Raw genomic sequence first — 15,340 nt, 5'->3', positions numbered from 1 at the left:
TATAAGTGTCAGCCATTACCTGCTTGGTGGGCTGTGATACGGGCTTCTCCTAATCAAATGGGGCTGATTGGGAGCGACATGTTTGATCAGAACGAATTAAAGCAGAAATGAAACTGATTTCCTGCTCTGTCAAGCAAAGTGACATGAGGCTAGATGGAGAGGAGAGGAGAGGAGAGGAGAGGAGAGGAGAGGAGAGGAGAGGAGAGGAGAGGATGTAACCAATATCTAAGGTCTTGGAACAAAAAGAATTCTGTGTTATTTAAAAACTTCCTCAGATTGTGTAAGGCTCAGTAGGGATTTGGTGATTGGCGACGTAGTGCGAGGGAGGCTTACGATTTCTTTTCAAAATTCCTCCGTTCCTGAATTTTAACAGGCAATTTAGACAACAAAGGCCCGAGTTACATTTAAAGACAAACAAGTCAAGTGAGGTGGCTTTTGTGACAAATAGTGCCGGAAAACGGAGTAAAAAAAAAAAGAAAAAGACATAATGAGAGAGAGAGGGAGAGGAGGAAGGGACAAGAACAAGAGGGGTGCAGTCAAATTTCATCAAGCTAATCTAATGTGACAGCGATGGTTGCCTCAAACCATCACCGCAGTTCCGACTTAATATCCCTGTCTGGCACAGCTTGTAAGAGCCACACGATGAGGTGTGCATCTGCTTGTGTGTTTGTGCATGTGCATATGTTTTCCCCAAAGGCAGGTCTATATCTGTGTCCCTGTGTCTGTTTGGGGAGCACACGACACAGCTCCCATCAGGCCAAGTGCATGGACGTTAACTCGGCTAACGATCCTAACAGACTACATTAAGAGAGTGAGTGTGTGTGTGTGTGTGTGTGGGGGTGTGTGTGTGTGTGTGTGTCGTCTTTTAATATCATGATGGGGACTTTAAACTGAATACACGCCCCCCCCTGGGGACTCTCTCCTCCAGTGGAGAAAAAATTAAGTATCCCTTGGGTAGAGGCTACGTTGTAAGACTTTGTTTTAAAAGTCCAGTGTGCAACATTTAGGAAGGTTTATTGACAGAAATTGATTGCATCACCCATTAGTATTTTTGTGTAAGTGTGTAAGCAGTTTCAAATACAATTAGTTTGGTTCTCAAAGCCTTACAATGAGCCTTTCATGTGTACTTTAGGGAAGGATCTTGTTGCCCTTTTTGGAGGCTGCCATCGTGCGCCACCATGTTTATTCAGCAGCCTAAATGAAAATGCATTGAATGGATAAAATGACAAAGAAGAAGAGGGGAAACAGCAGAGTGACAGAAAGAGTAGATGACGATGTAAAGCGGAGTTTATATATTTTCTGGTATGCAAAGGCCATCATAGTTCCCGATGTGTTTGGGATAAGAAGGGATGGATTCCTCATTTTAAAATTCAAGTTTAGTAGTGAAGGCAATGGTTGGCGCTGAACAATTGATTGTTTTCAATATTAACTCAATAGCAAATCGCAAATGGTGCAATTTCATTTCCCATTTTTGTTCCATGTTCTCTTAAAAAAATATTTTGCCCAAATGTTGGAATCATTTCATTTTAAAATCCTCATCATCATTACATTGCAAAAATGTGTATTTTGATGGTGTTCAGCCTTAGTTATGGTTGGAAGTAAGGGAATGTAATATTATATCAAGGACATGTCCCCATGGTGTGTGTTAGTCTCACAGCTATGAAACGCTTAGTACGTTCATTTCCAAAGTTCACAAAGCTGCAAAAGTCAGCATCTTCACTACACTGTCACAGCTCATCTGTCTCCAGACAGTTCACTACATCACTATTCTCTTCTTCCTCCTGACCTGCCCACCTCTTTAAATCTAAAAACACTACCTCCTCAGTTTGTTTTCTCTGGTCTGAACTTCTTGTCTGGCCTCTCCTCTGCTTCCATCCCCCTTCCTTGATTAGGACAACTCCCCTATTTCTGCTGCTTCAGGGAATCACAACTTTTACTGTCTCTCCTCATTCACTTTGGCAAACCTAAGTTCGATCCCTTCTCCAAACTCGTCTCTCAGTCTCCATCACTCTATTACTTTTTATCACCGTCAAGCCATCCCTCTATAATCCTTCCTGTCATTACATTATAATGTTACATTATGTTCTCCCACACTATTTTCTATCGCTCCCTGCCCACAGTAAATTTCATTTTGGCATCCATCTCCCTCCCTCCCTCCCTCCATTCAGTCCTTCTGTCTAGTGGCTCGACGAGCTTCTGCAGCAGAAATGCTCCCCCGCTGAGCCTGTTAAATCCCATAAAACTAATATAACGTCTCCAGACAGACGGTCAGCCAGCCAAGTGGGCTCTGGGTTATGTCTAAGTCAGAGATATGCAGATCCACTCCCCCCCAGCATTATCCTTTCAGGTGCATGTTTAAATGTGTCCTGTCTGCTGAAGGAACAGAGACAGGTTAATGTGAGGCTGTTTCACTATTCGGTTGGGGGAAAGGGCAAAGAAGGGTGACGCATAAGATTGAAGAGAAAGCTGTGGTTCAAACTAGGGATGAACAATATCGGCATATATAGGCTTTAAAAAGTATTGTCCGATTTCAGCAAACACTCCAAGATCTGCCCGATTAAAGACTAAAATGGTAGGCTGAAAAAGATGCTACCTCCTTGACTTAGCTCCCCCTAGGGGTGTTATTTTTTGCACAGTCAATATATTTTATATCCACATCTACTACTACATTTGTATGAAAAATATTACATTAATTTCACTACAGAAGAGACTAAACGACTTCTGCAGTTGGGCAAAAGGAAAGACGTATATCAGTTGACGGCAAAAAGTCCAATATCTGTATTTTAATACAATTCCTAACCTATCCCAATGCAAAGCAGCACGTGTTGTAAATGATGCAACGCTGAAAAATCACGACAATTAGCTTGTTTTGCTCATGGCCGAGGGTTTTATTGCTCTCCAAAAAACACGATCGGTTCAGGAGACCTTGGTTTTTGACGAGTCAAGAGCTCTGAGGTTTGATCCAACGTCTAATCATCGCTTTGAATCGTACACCGGAGGTTTTGTTTCAAAACAAAAGGCCTTGCTATACCAGGCGAACTCTTCGTCTGTGAGGATTCGAAACAGATCTCTGTAATTGGACACAATGTCACATGGAAAAGGAAGCCAAGGTAGAAACTCCAGCGAGTTCAAGACTTTTTCAAGACAGGCCTTTTTTCTGTACATGAAGACTTCAAACAGAATCTCTCACTCGCTCTCACAGGCAGAAGAGAGGGCCTTGACGGGGGGAGGAAAACCTCCATCTATTAAACTGGGAGAGACGGGAGAGGGAGACGGATAAAAGAAGTGAGAAAAGGAACATGAAGAAGCAGATCGACAGTGAGCAAAAAGCTTCTCATTAGCGAATCTCTTGTAAGAGTGAGTTTTGAAATGACAGCAGATTTACTCGAGAGCATAATCGTCTATGCTATCATGATACTGCTCTGCTTTTTAACCACCTGCTTTCCAAGAAGTAGTATTCAAGCGCAACAGGCCCACAGGCTTGATTCTTATATAAAACTCCACAGGAGTATCTGCATCTAAAACTACATTAAATGTATAAGACTTCACATTTTTAGTTCTGCTGCTAGGGCCATATATGACCGTACATTATTGACCGTGATAATAGAATTTGAGAGCTGCAATGATTAGATCATGGCCACAAAATCAATCAAGCATTTATTTTGATAACAAAAAAACAACAACAACGAGGTCAATGTTTCCAACTGGTCCCGGGAAAAGCCCACAATAACAAATGCAATTAAACTCTACTTTGACTGTTGGATTGGAATATTTTGGCCAATATCAGAGATACACTGGAAACTGGATCTTTATTTTTAACACCAATACCGATACATACATACGATACATACGAGATACATCTACATTAAGATATTATTGGTAAACACAGCACACCAGCATAGCCAATAACAGTAAATGTATCGTTTCACCTGGCTTTTTTCCCATTGTCATGTAATAAATATAGTGTTGCAATCTTGGACTCCGGAGAGAAAGAATCCCACTCTGCTGGTAATGCTTGTTCACTTATGTATGCATCATTCAGGTTCATAACAAACTTCCATTAGCATGAACATTAGGAGCCCACTGCAACTTGCATTTAGCAAAGCATCAAGCAACGGTCAGTGTAAAAAGGCGGAAATCACTTTATCGGCACAGGCTTTTAAATTATTCAACCATAGTTATTCTTTGTAACCAAAAGCAAGTAATTAGTTGTTGTTAGTTACTTGTTTTATGCAAAACGTTGCCAGACGGAGTTGGGATTTATTTTTTCCTAAAACAGCGAGACCCACAAGGGGCCAATAGTTGCAGACGTTTATTGCTCCATGGCCATGACTGAGCTGCTGTCACCTTCACCCCCACAACCACCGTTCACCACCTGAGACACTTGTAATGCAAGTTCTTGCCGTGTACAGTTTTTGCACCTGATGCACTGAACTGACAGAGCAAGTATCGGCAAATGAATCTGTCACTGCTGGCGTCCAGTCTCCTTTATTATTGGATTTATGGGCCTGCATTGGAAGCCATAATTCCAACTGCTTGTGTCTGTGGGTGGGCATTGCAGCTACTGTATATGAAGGGGATGTTTGGCCTTTAAACAGAGCATTAATCTGAATGAAGTCACTTTTTATAGTTTTATGGTTACATGGTTGTTTTAGGAAGGGAAAAACCTTCGGCATGTCAGTGAAACTGGTGTATTATTAATAATGCCTTCCATTGAATTGTATGTTTTTCGCTGCATTTCACAATTAGAGGTGACAGACTGAGTCCTGAGGAGTGGGATTCCCTCCCTCTGGGTTGCAGCTCCGCTCCACTCTACCCAGGAATGGGGGAGTAAGCTAATGATGTCAAGAGAGAAGGGGTGCAAGAACAGAATGAGGGGGGAAAGACAGAAGGAGGGGGCAACAGAGGCAGCAAGAAAGACAGACAGGGAGCAGACTGGGAGCATGTCAAGTTGCCTTGAGGGAGGAGCGACTCCCCCAAGCAACAACACAGTCACCTAAAGCAGAGTTTTAATGAGGCTGCGTGCGGAGGATAAAAACAAATTATGACATTGATGAATTGGACTGTCAAGCAGCTCTGTGCACAACCTATTTTGCTCCAAAAAAGAGCAGTTTGCAAACAAAAGAAGACTCAAGAAAACCCTGAGGTAGGCTTTTAAGGTACTTGAATCCATCACCTGGCATTGTAAAGTCAAAGAACTAAGAAAGAGGGGGATGAATGTGAGTCTACAGTGTGCGTGGCCCCCCCTGTGACAAATTGGATGCCACTCATTACTAATGAGAGCTTTTTCAGCTGCTGTCAAATAGATCTCCAAGGTTTATGGAGAACACCCATAAACCTTACATATGCCATGGAACTAATTGATGCCCATGCATTTGGTGGGTGGGTGCAGTCTGGCTTGAAATTACATGTTCCTGGTTTTCCTGTTTCCTCTTTGGTGCATTCAACCATAACCTTTCTCTCTAAACACACACACACACACACACAGAAAGGTTTGCACATATATTCTTGTTAGGACACAGCACTGAATCGAATCATGTGTACAGCTTTAACCATAACTCGTCAATGCCCAGCCTTAACCCTGATCTGACCACAATTCATTCCCTAGTTCTAAACTTAACCGAGAGAGCCTCAGACGTCACATTCTGCCTCATTATGAATGGCTTTGGTCCCAAATGAGGATGATTTCTTCCTGACAAAGTAAGTGTTTGTACCAAAAAAGGTCATACAAATGTAATAAAAATCAAGTAGCCTAGGGCATATGATTTCCAGTATAACTTTGAAGTCAATTCTCAGTTCAGTATTTACTGTGTTACTATACGAGACACCATTAAAATATGAATTGTTATACAATATTGCAAGAAACAGACACTTATAGATATTAATTGTTTATGACATTTGTGTATTGCATTTTATGAAACTGGCACAGACCAATTACAAAGAGAACAAATAGTTCAAATTGCAGCCTTTGTGATTTGCTTTAGGCATTGTTCTGAATTGCAATTAAGAATGCTCATTTCAAGCATTGACTTAAGGCTTTTCTATCACTTAACCATAACCAGTTAATGCTTAACTCTAACCTTAACCTAAACGTAATGCACATCCTAATTCTAACTTTAAGGAGGTTGTTCAACTGGTTCTGACAAGGTCAATGTTTACACCATGAAAATCAGTGAACGGTTAACAAAAACTAGCGCGCGCACACATTTGGAAAACACGTGGTACTGTTGCTGCGCGTGAAGGATGATACTTTAGTGAATGGGAAATGATGCATGACAGGTGGCGCGCGCGCACGCACGCACACACACACTTCCATCTGCAGTAGGCACATTTACTCCGTCACGCATATCTTGACTTCACTTCAACCTGTGACAGTGAGCAGACAGCGGGCTTATTCATTTCGTTCCGCCACGAATAAAAAAAATGGTTTTCGCCATCACACAAATCAAATGACTGTAGTGTGGAAAAAGCAGTCGGAGGATTCCTCTGTCAAACACGCTGTTCGAGTTTACAGACACTTCTCAGTGTTTTCCCCTGCTGATTTTTCCATTTCTCGTACATCTCAAATTGCACCACATATTTAATTTATAGAACTGTAATTAAGTAGACTTTTTCTCGATCTAAATAAATAAGCAAACTCACCAATGAATGTGTTGTCAGTCTGTCGGACCAGAAGCTTTTCTTGAGTCAGTCGAAGTGCGTCCCTCCGTTTCCTCGCCGTCTCTGTGATGTCTTCACGGTCCCCTCTATCTCTCGCTCTGTGATGCCTTCACGGTCCGTGCCTCTCACGGCTGCAAGACTGAGACGCACGGCTCCTCTTAATAGAATGCGATCCGATGGCAAGAAAACACGAAACGTCCATTTAGGGAGTACATGGACACCGACTGCAGCTGACTCCCACGTCCACCTCTCCACCGTCTGTGAAAAGAGGAGAGGCAAAGAGAGGGCGCTTTCCTCACAAACTCTCTCCTCCCCGTGGATCTACACACTCACTAAAGTGGATCTTGCTGCCAAACACCGTGAGGAAACTATAAATCACGTTAAAGACTTTATTAAAACTAACCCAGTGACTGCACAATTATGAGAAAAGTAAGAGAAAACACCTGGGGAGAACCATGGAGATGTGCCACAATTATTTACAGATGTTTGCCCTAGCAGTCATGGTGTTAAGTTTCTGTTTCACCACATTAAAGTTAATCTATCAGTGTTTAAAATGCTTGGTGTTTTTTTTTTCAGAAGTCCCCTCTAAAAAAATATTCATATTTCATCAGTAGCTTTCCAGACTTATCTATAATTCAGAAACGTCTGCCTGGGGAGGGGGGTTGCTGGGTGGTCACAGGCCGGACAGACACCCAGGGGGACGGCAGTCACTCCACCAGACTGTGACAAAAACAAAACGCTCTGTGACCAAGATGATGATGGGCTTGTTGCCAGGGAAGACAGGCAGACCAACCTTGACTGAAAACCAGCTTCACAGAGGCTGCAGCAGTCTGGAGGTTCCACACTCCCAACACAATCACCTGCCAACTCAAAAGCATGAAAAACAACTTTTAAAATAAATCACATTCCTAAAAATGGCACGGTACAAAACTTAAGACCGCCACAAGCTTCAATGACAACACATTTAAACTTTTATTTTCAAACAAGAACATCTGAACCCTGAGAGAACATGGAAAAACAACCAAAACCCAACTAACAAGCGTGGTGCTCAGGCTCTCTGAACAAAGCAACTTACCAATGCTATCAGATCTGTCAGCACACAGGAGATCCTCAAGTAAACACACATACAACTACACAGAAGTGGGTCAAACGAAAACTAAAGTGAGTGATGTGCAACATACACCAAATGTGCATCTCCATCCATACAAAGCTGCTACTAAAATTAAAGTGAAGACATTGAGTGCGCTTACAGAATATAAATTTAAAAAAAAAGTATTGATCACGCATGCACTATCCGTAAAATACTTCCAGCCAAATCACCGGAGACTAAATTAAAACCCACAATCTGTCTCTGCACAAAGTGAACCATGTACCGTGAACCTTTTAACCCAGATGTTATAGATCACCTTACTTTAAAACCATGTCATTCATTTTCAAAGTGGACTGCTGTATAAAAGTTAATTGTTGAGTTACTGGAAACAAAATTGATGCCGTGATTGTCCTTGAGAGTGAAGCCCGGGAACGATTCAAGAAAGAGCGTGAATTCAACGCACGGTGGGCCGAATGCTCTGTGGAACTAACCCTAAAAAGGTCTGGTGTTTGGAAAAAATAGTGAATACTGAAGAGGTGCCTTTCATTTACCACACCAATGAAATATAACTGACCGCAAAATTAACATGAGTGCTTAAAACTAATGACCAATTAATAAGAATAATCAAGTGCCCTTATGCTGCAGTAATGAAGTCAATTGTTGAAACTGAACTAAAGAAACCTACTTCAATGCTCAAACAACCAGATTGTTATCAAGACATTGTTATAATATACATAAGCATAGCTGTCATATACAGAGAGCCCTTGTAGAGGCTGAAAAACCCCTCAACAAACACACATTAAAAGGAAAACACAAAATAAATAATATAATGTAAAATATAAATAGGCACAAATAGTGATTTTAAAAGTCTTTTTCCATTTTTTTTGTTTGGGGAAAAATTAACAAAAAGGAGAGAAAAAAAACGGTGCAGTGAGATTTCTTCGCTCTTCCAGTGCAGTTGTTACAGTGATCCATGTGGGTTTAAAAGCCGATTACCACAGGTCAACCTTACCGACAGTGGTCAAAGTGACTGTGATCAAACGAGTACGGTTTAAGTGGAGAGAGTTCCAGCAGTCTGGTGTTAAAATGGGTCTCAGATATCGAAGGAAGCGAGGTCAGAGGAGGGGCGCACTGACAGTGATCTGAGGAGTTGGTGGAGCACCAAGATGCCAGTCTATACCATAGCAACTGTCACCTGAATCAGCGGGAGCAGAAGACAACCATATTAAAAACACATCATTATTCACTGCTGCAGTTGTGAGTCATCAGGATTACAGTCCTTCATTAAAATTACTGCTCAAAATGACAGTTACTGAGAAATGCTACATGTTTGTGTGTACGCAAAACATCATAGATGGAGGAGCAAAGTGGTTACGAAGAAAATCCTTAAAAATATACTGTTTTAATTTTAACTATTTAGCATGTTTGTTATTTTCTGCTAATAAATACGTTTATCACCCTACTGGTTTCTTCAAATGTCACTCGAGGGCAATCTAACATTTATTGTGATGATTTTGATATTGCTTTGTGATAACCTTTGTCACTCAGACCTTGATTTCACCATAAAATGACTGCACCCTCTAACGCCCTTCCTGCATGATAAAATGTGTTCAGGTCTATATGGTTAGGGTTCCATGACACATCATTAGATTCAGTGTGATGGAAATGTCGTTTGTTTGAGTCATGCTTTACCTGGCAGGAGGCACATTTGTTCTGGACTACAGCACCGTCAACATAGTCTGGACTCCACAGTCCACAAAGCTCTGGAAGATGGGAAAACATTACACAATGAGAGAGCCGAGAGGAATCTTACCGCGAAGATGTGTAGACATGAAAGCTGCTGTAAAACAAGCAACCATACACTTCGCAAGTGCTATAAAATGTGAAGTACAATATCAGATTAATTCTCTGTTGAATCACACATTTAGTACCATACATTAAGGGATTTATAGTCTGAAACGGTGGGCCTCCCTTCAACACCTTACCTGACTTTAATTGTCGATGACTATGGGACTATGATTAAGTTAATTGATCTCCTCAACGCCCAATGATTAAGCTATTAGCCATACTGTTTCTTTTTTTAGCAGGTCACTGAAATTCTTGTCTTATCACCTTTTGACATAAAACCAGTCAAATTAACCAAATCTACTGTGTCTCTCTTAAACCAAACCACACATAATAAATCTGATCTATATCGTCTTGTTTTAATATATTTGTTTAAACGTTGATAAATCCCTCTCTTGAAACTGTTTTGAACACCAGAGCAAGGCAACCTTAGGCAACGTTGGCTAGATGCCACCATCTAGTGGCACACATTGAAACTGCAGCTTCTGAACAACTTGTTGCCATCTAATCAAATAAACAGCTAAAACATACAAAAGTATTGTGTTTCAGGTGCCTTGAGTTACTATGAAACTTAATTACACTAGTTATTACAGGTCCTTTTAGTCACCTGATTGACAGGCTGCGTTCTTTGGTCCGCCGTCCATTGAGTTGGAGGGTACTGCATGTGGGTGGAGAAAGGTCAGTGGTCAAACAGAAACACAAAAAACCCAGACTCACTTCTAAAAGGTAAGGGCAAGTGTGGAGTGTGAAGAGTCTAAAGGCATGCCGAGTTGTAAGTAGGACCATGTGTGTAGTGCCTGGAAGGCTCTGCATGTGATGCAGTTAAATCATTTAATCATGTACCTGGTAGGTGTAGACGTTCTGTGCATAGTTCATTGGCATTTGTGGCATTACCACCCCTCCAAAGTTGGGGTAGGTGTACGACTACAAAGAGAGCCATTAAGAAAAAGTAACAAAATTAGATTACAGAGACTATTATGCAGCAGCCAGAGCTAAGAACATACATCCTGAAAAGCTTGAAACCACAATCAGTAACTCATTCTCTTATTTTCTGTGACCTTTAAATGACAGTTACTGCTGATGATTTTGACAAGTGGTATAGTCTGAATAATGCAATATCTTGGATATTTTTACCAATGACATTACTTATGCCTACTTTTTTATTCTTTCTGGTAAGATAGAACAGAGTACCTCTATTCTCGGCTGTTTTAATGTCAAATTACTCTTAGGAAACAGGAAGCAGAGTGTGATTACAAAATGCAACAGAGAATAGGAAGGTGAAGCATCATTAATGCCACTTGTATATTAAATGTATTTGCTTAACATGCAGATTTTACTTCTAATTTGGATTCCTGATAACTTGTTTATGTCTGTGTGTGTTACCGGATTGTAGGGGCTGCCTCCATTGATGATGGGCGAAGGTTGCGCCATACCACCACCTATGGGTGTGCAACAGGCACAGTAGAAGTACTGGGTGGGGCTCATCTGAGGAGCTGGACCAAAAAGACGAGATGGCATTGACCCTGATAAATCAAAAGACAGTGTGTGAAATGTATATGTAGTGGTTTCATATTTTATTTTATTTAAACATCCACATAAAGTTGCTCTTATGTTAATCAAAATACATACGTGAAATCCTTTCTTTCATGATTGCAGGGCCCAGCTTGAGTTTTCGTCCATTAAAAGTGATCTGTTGCTATGGTAAAAAATTATATGAAAGAGAAGAAATATTACTCTCAGGTTGGAATGTGCCTTCAATTAAAACAGCATATAGGAATTCCAGAGACAGACATTTTCTCACCTCAATGATTGACTGAATATTGACCTCTTCGTTGAAGTACACAAAGCCATACCTAGGAACACACAAAATGACTTGCAATACAACATTGCACTGATGACGAAAAAGACCCATGGGAACCCTGTGTACTGATCTGATCATAGGTAATTTCAAACTGAGAGCTATAAAGACATTTGCACTTTAACCTGAGCATCTATGAAAAATTTAACTCACCCTTTGCAGATTCCTCCACGGTAAGTGATAATTCGTACTTCCCTGACAGGACCATATCTTGCAAAGAAGTCCCGTATTTCATTTTGATCCACCTGAAGATTAAAATTACTTTAATTGAAACACTTATTTTTTGTGGCCTGAGGTGATATAGCAAAGCACTACACAGATGAACCCTTAAGGAACACCAAAATTACCTCAGAACCCTAGATTATATACTATGATCTAAAATGATGCTATACTATCATGGCATACATTTGAATAACTTTTAATAAATGGCATGTATATACATGTGGACAGCAGGCATGAAGGAAAGCTACAGATACAGTACTTAACACCACATTTGACAGCATTTAATTAAACGAAGTGAGTAAAGCTAAAAAGAATTTAGAAAGCTCTTGGGTGCAAACAAGTGCATTTAGATAAGGAGATCTGGCAGTTATCAGACATTACCTTCATGTCTATCCCACCAACAAAGAGGGCGTTGGGAGTCAGTTTTCCCACAGGCAGAGTGTATCCATTGGACAACTTCTGGGTCGGTGAGGCAAGGCTACTGCCCCTGGGCTTGTTGATGTCCTTACAATGACACAGTATTTGAAATCCTAAGTTGCATGATAAAATATAGGTATAATGGACCAGCACTATGGACTAAACAAGTCATCAGCTTCAAACATAAATGCAACGTGTAATGGTGTAATTGGCTTAAATTATCCAGCCTTTTACTGATTACATAACGCATACAATAAAGTTTTAACTAATTTATCAAACATGATATAGCTATACCATCCATTTAACATGCAATGTATTACACAAATAATATGTAAACCTTGACAGAAACGTTATATTATGCATCAACTTACTATTTATAATACACAATTATTGGCTCGCAACAATTGTGGGGCAAAATAAGAAACATAGGCCTAGTGAAAACACTAATGGTGAAGTGCATTTGTCTATAGGCCATTGACATTTGGACTTACTGATTCCCGTTAAGACCTGTCTGACGTTGTGTCGTAGTTTAGTAGCAGCCAAGTCTTTTTGCGTTTTCTACAACCAAAGTTAAATCTCAGCACGGTGTCAACTGTCACTCAATCGACAAACTAACTAAAAATTCGTTAACTCAGGCCCGACACGAGGTAAATCCTTGATGACAGCCAGAAACGAGCTAATAGTCACGAGCTGAAAGGCTAACTGCTATAGCCAGTTTTTGTTAGCTACACGGAGCTAGTGCGCCTTTTTTTTTAGCTTCTCGGTCAAAGGTGGCTGGACGTGACGTTAGCTAACAGCAAACAGCGAGCACTTAGAATGACACGCGAGCGACTTTCTGGAACGAAAACAATCGATCACTTGTACACGTGAAACGACGACCGGAACTTACCATATCTAAAATAATTAAAACTAATAAATTAGTCGGAGACAGACACAGAAAACTCCTCGCGCGCTTCTTCTTCCACTTCTTCTGCCCGACAACAGCGAACCCACCTCACTTCAACCTAAACCACGCCCACTTCACGTTAATCTTACGTCCTATCAAAAATTCCGATAAATCGTTATTTTTGTGTACATGTATGTATGTTTGGTGCTGTAGTGATTTATTTTTAATAAATAATAAATTATTGGTATATATTATAATTGATCACATAAGGTGTAAAAAAAAGTAGTAATGGGACGATAAAGGATAATATCGCCCATCGCGATTAAAAACACTTGCATAAATTAACAATAGTGAATTACCGTGATAATTGAGAACGGAGAAAAACATGAATATTTGACATGAGGGACTTAGAAATCCTGTCCAGCTCACCAACATCCAGTCCTTGTAAATGTATGTTTTAATATGCCTCAAATGGGAGCTGCATGTTTCCTTATGATTTTCCAGCCATTGCAATTATTTTGGTCAGGATAATGGTGGCAGGATGTCCCATGATTAATTCAAAAAAAAAAAAAAAAGTCTAGCTAAACCTTTTCTTAATTACTAAATTATGATTTTACACTGAAAAAAAATGGAAACAATATATAAAAAATATAAACATGTGATCACAACCTAAATACCTAGATTAGAGTTATATAAAACAAAACAGTGAAACATTTATTTTTTACATTGGTACATCATTTACGGGCACTTGAAGCTTAATTACAAAACTCTAAACATTAATCTATTCATTCATTTATTATTTTATTTATTTATTTATTTATTTATTTATTTATTTATTGTAACGGCCTTCCCAGTGTCCACCTGCAGTATCTTCAGACTCCACCAGAGGGCCGCGGCCTTCACTGTAGGAATCACTGCTCTGGGCTGTGTAGTGAGACATCGCCGCTCACCACAGCTTTGAACGTGGACCACAGTTAAGGTAGTTGCCATGGGGACGTCCACGGACGACAACTGCAGTAAACTTTCAGCAGCTTCTAAAGTTTTGACAGTCGTTTTCCCCAGAGGTAAGCATTGGACTGACGAAAAAACTTCAACATACAACATTGAACCTTGTGCCAAAAAGGTAATGTTTGTTTGCTGCTTTGTGGTTGAACACTAATAAGCCATTCTACTGCTACTCCCTCATTGTTGTTGTTTACAGGACGTGTTGTGATATCTACCTTTCTACATTTCTTATTAGTTTAATCATTTTACTATATTAATGTGTCTTTATGACAGTACTGCAGACTCCATGTGTGGTAATTTATGTCATTTCTATGGCAACACTTACTGTAGTCAGGATTTGTGCATGAATATCTGTAAATTATTTCCTCCGTCAAAATGAAAATGTCATTCATCCACAGTTATCATTTCAGATATCCATAACTTCATTCTCCCAGACAACAAATAACTTTGTGTTCCATTCATGTGTATGGTTTATCATGTTTATCATGACATATCTTTTGGTCTATACAATTAAGTAGAATAGTTTCACTATAATAAACTATATAATGATAATTCCAGACAGGCTAATTGTCAGAGTGGTGTCTAATTAGAGTGGTCTCAATCCAATTATCAGATTGAGAACTTTGAATTGTGCCCTCCACAATTTTGAAGTTCTTTATCACAATTCTTCTCATCTTCTCATTCTTTTCACCCTTGCTCTTCTAAACTTCTCTCTTTATGGGTTGGCCACAGTGGATCATCAGCCACCATCTTGTCTTTTCCGTTGTGTCCTCTTCTGTAATATCTCCTCATGTCCTCCCTCACAACATCCACAAACCTTCTCTGTGGCCTTCTACTTTTCCTCCTGCTCTGCAGCTCCATCTTCAACATCTTCACTGTCCCTGACTCCTGCTTGACCTTGTCTGTCAACCTGTCCATCACCATTGCAAACAAGAAGGGGCTCAGATCTGACCCCTGATGTAAACTCATCTTCACCTTGAACCCATCTGTCACACCTTATCACTTCCTCATACAATACCACACACTTTCTTTATGTCTTCAAAGACACAGTGCAACTTCTTCTGAACTTCTTCCCTTTGGATACTTTCCTGCACTTCCTTATTCCACCACCAGAGGACCAGAGGATACACCAAAAACCTTCTCGGCCCTTTCGCTCTCCTTGTTAGCTGTACTTTCCCACTTATCTCCTACTAGAACTAAAGTAAGACTATCCATCCATAACACAGACCTTTGAGTCCTTTTAACTGTGAAACAGATGAAAGAAGGACAACAATATTCCTTCTATTAAACTTAATACATTTTGTGTTTTTAAAATAAGCATTTCAAAGGAAACACAAAGAGGCAGTAATGCATGCAA

General features: G+C 40.1%; 1 protein-coding gene across 1 annotated transcript; it reads right to left on the bottom strand.

Moving 5' to 3' along the window:
• Positions 1-9,468: 9,468 nt before the first annotated feature.
• Positions 9,469-14,952, bottom strand: dazl (deleted in azoospermia-like; the record flags this gene model as incomplete). Its single annotated transcript, XM_083899533.1, has 9 exons — positions 9,469-9,513; positions 10,203-10,253; positions 10,439-10,519; positions 10,979-11,118; positions 11,225-11,291; positions 11,397-11,448; positions 11,607-11,698; positions 12,057-12,179; positions 14,731-14,952. 9 exons carry the CDS (start codon positions 14,950-14,952, stop codon positions 9,469-9,471), a joined length of 873 nt encoding a protein of 290 aa, XP_083755659.1.
• Between the last annotated feature and the right edge of the window lie 388 nt (positions 14,953-15,340).

Source organism: Microchirus variegatus (assembly GCF_963457635.1).
Source record: "Microchirus variegatus genome assembly, chromosome: 13".
NCBI lineage: Eukaryota > Metazoa > Chordata > Actinopteri > Pleuronectiformes > Soleidae > Microchirus > Microchirus variegatus.
Note: the sequence above shows the minus strand (reverse complement) of the source record. Positions and strands in the feature narration are given on the sequence as shown.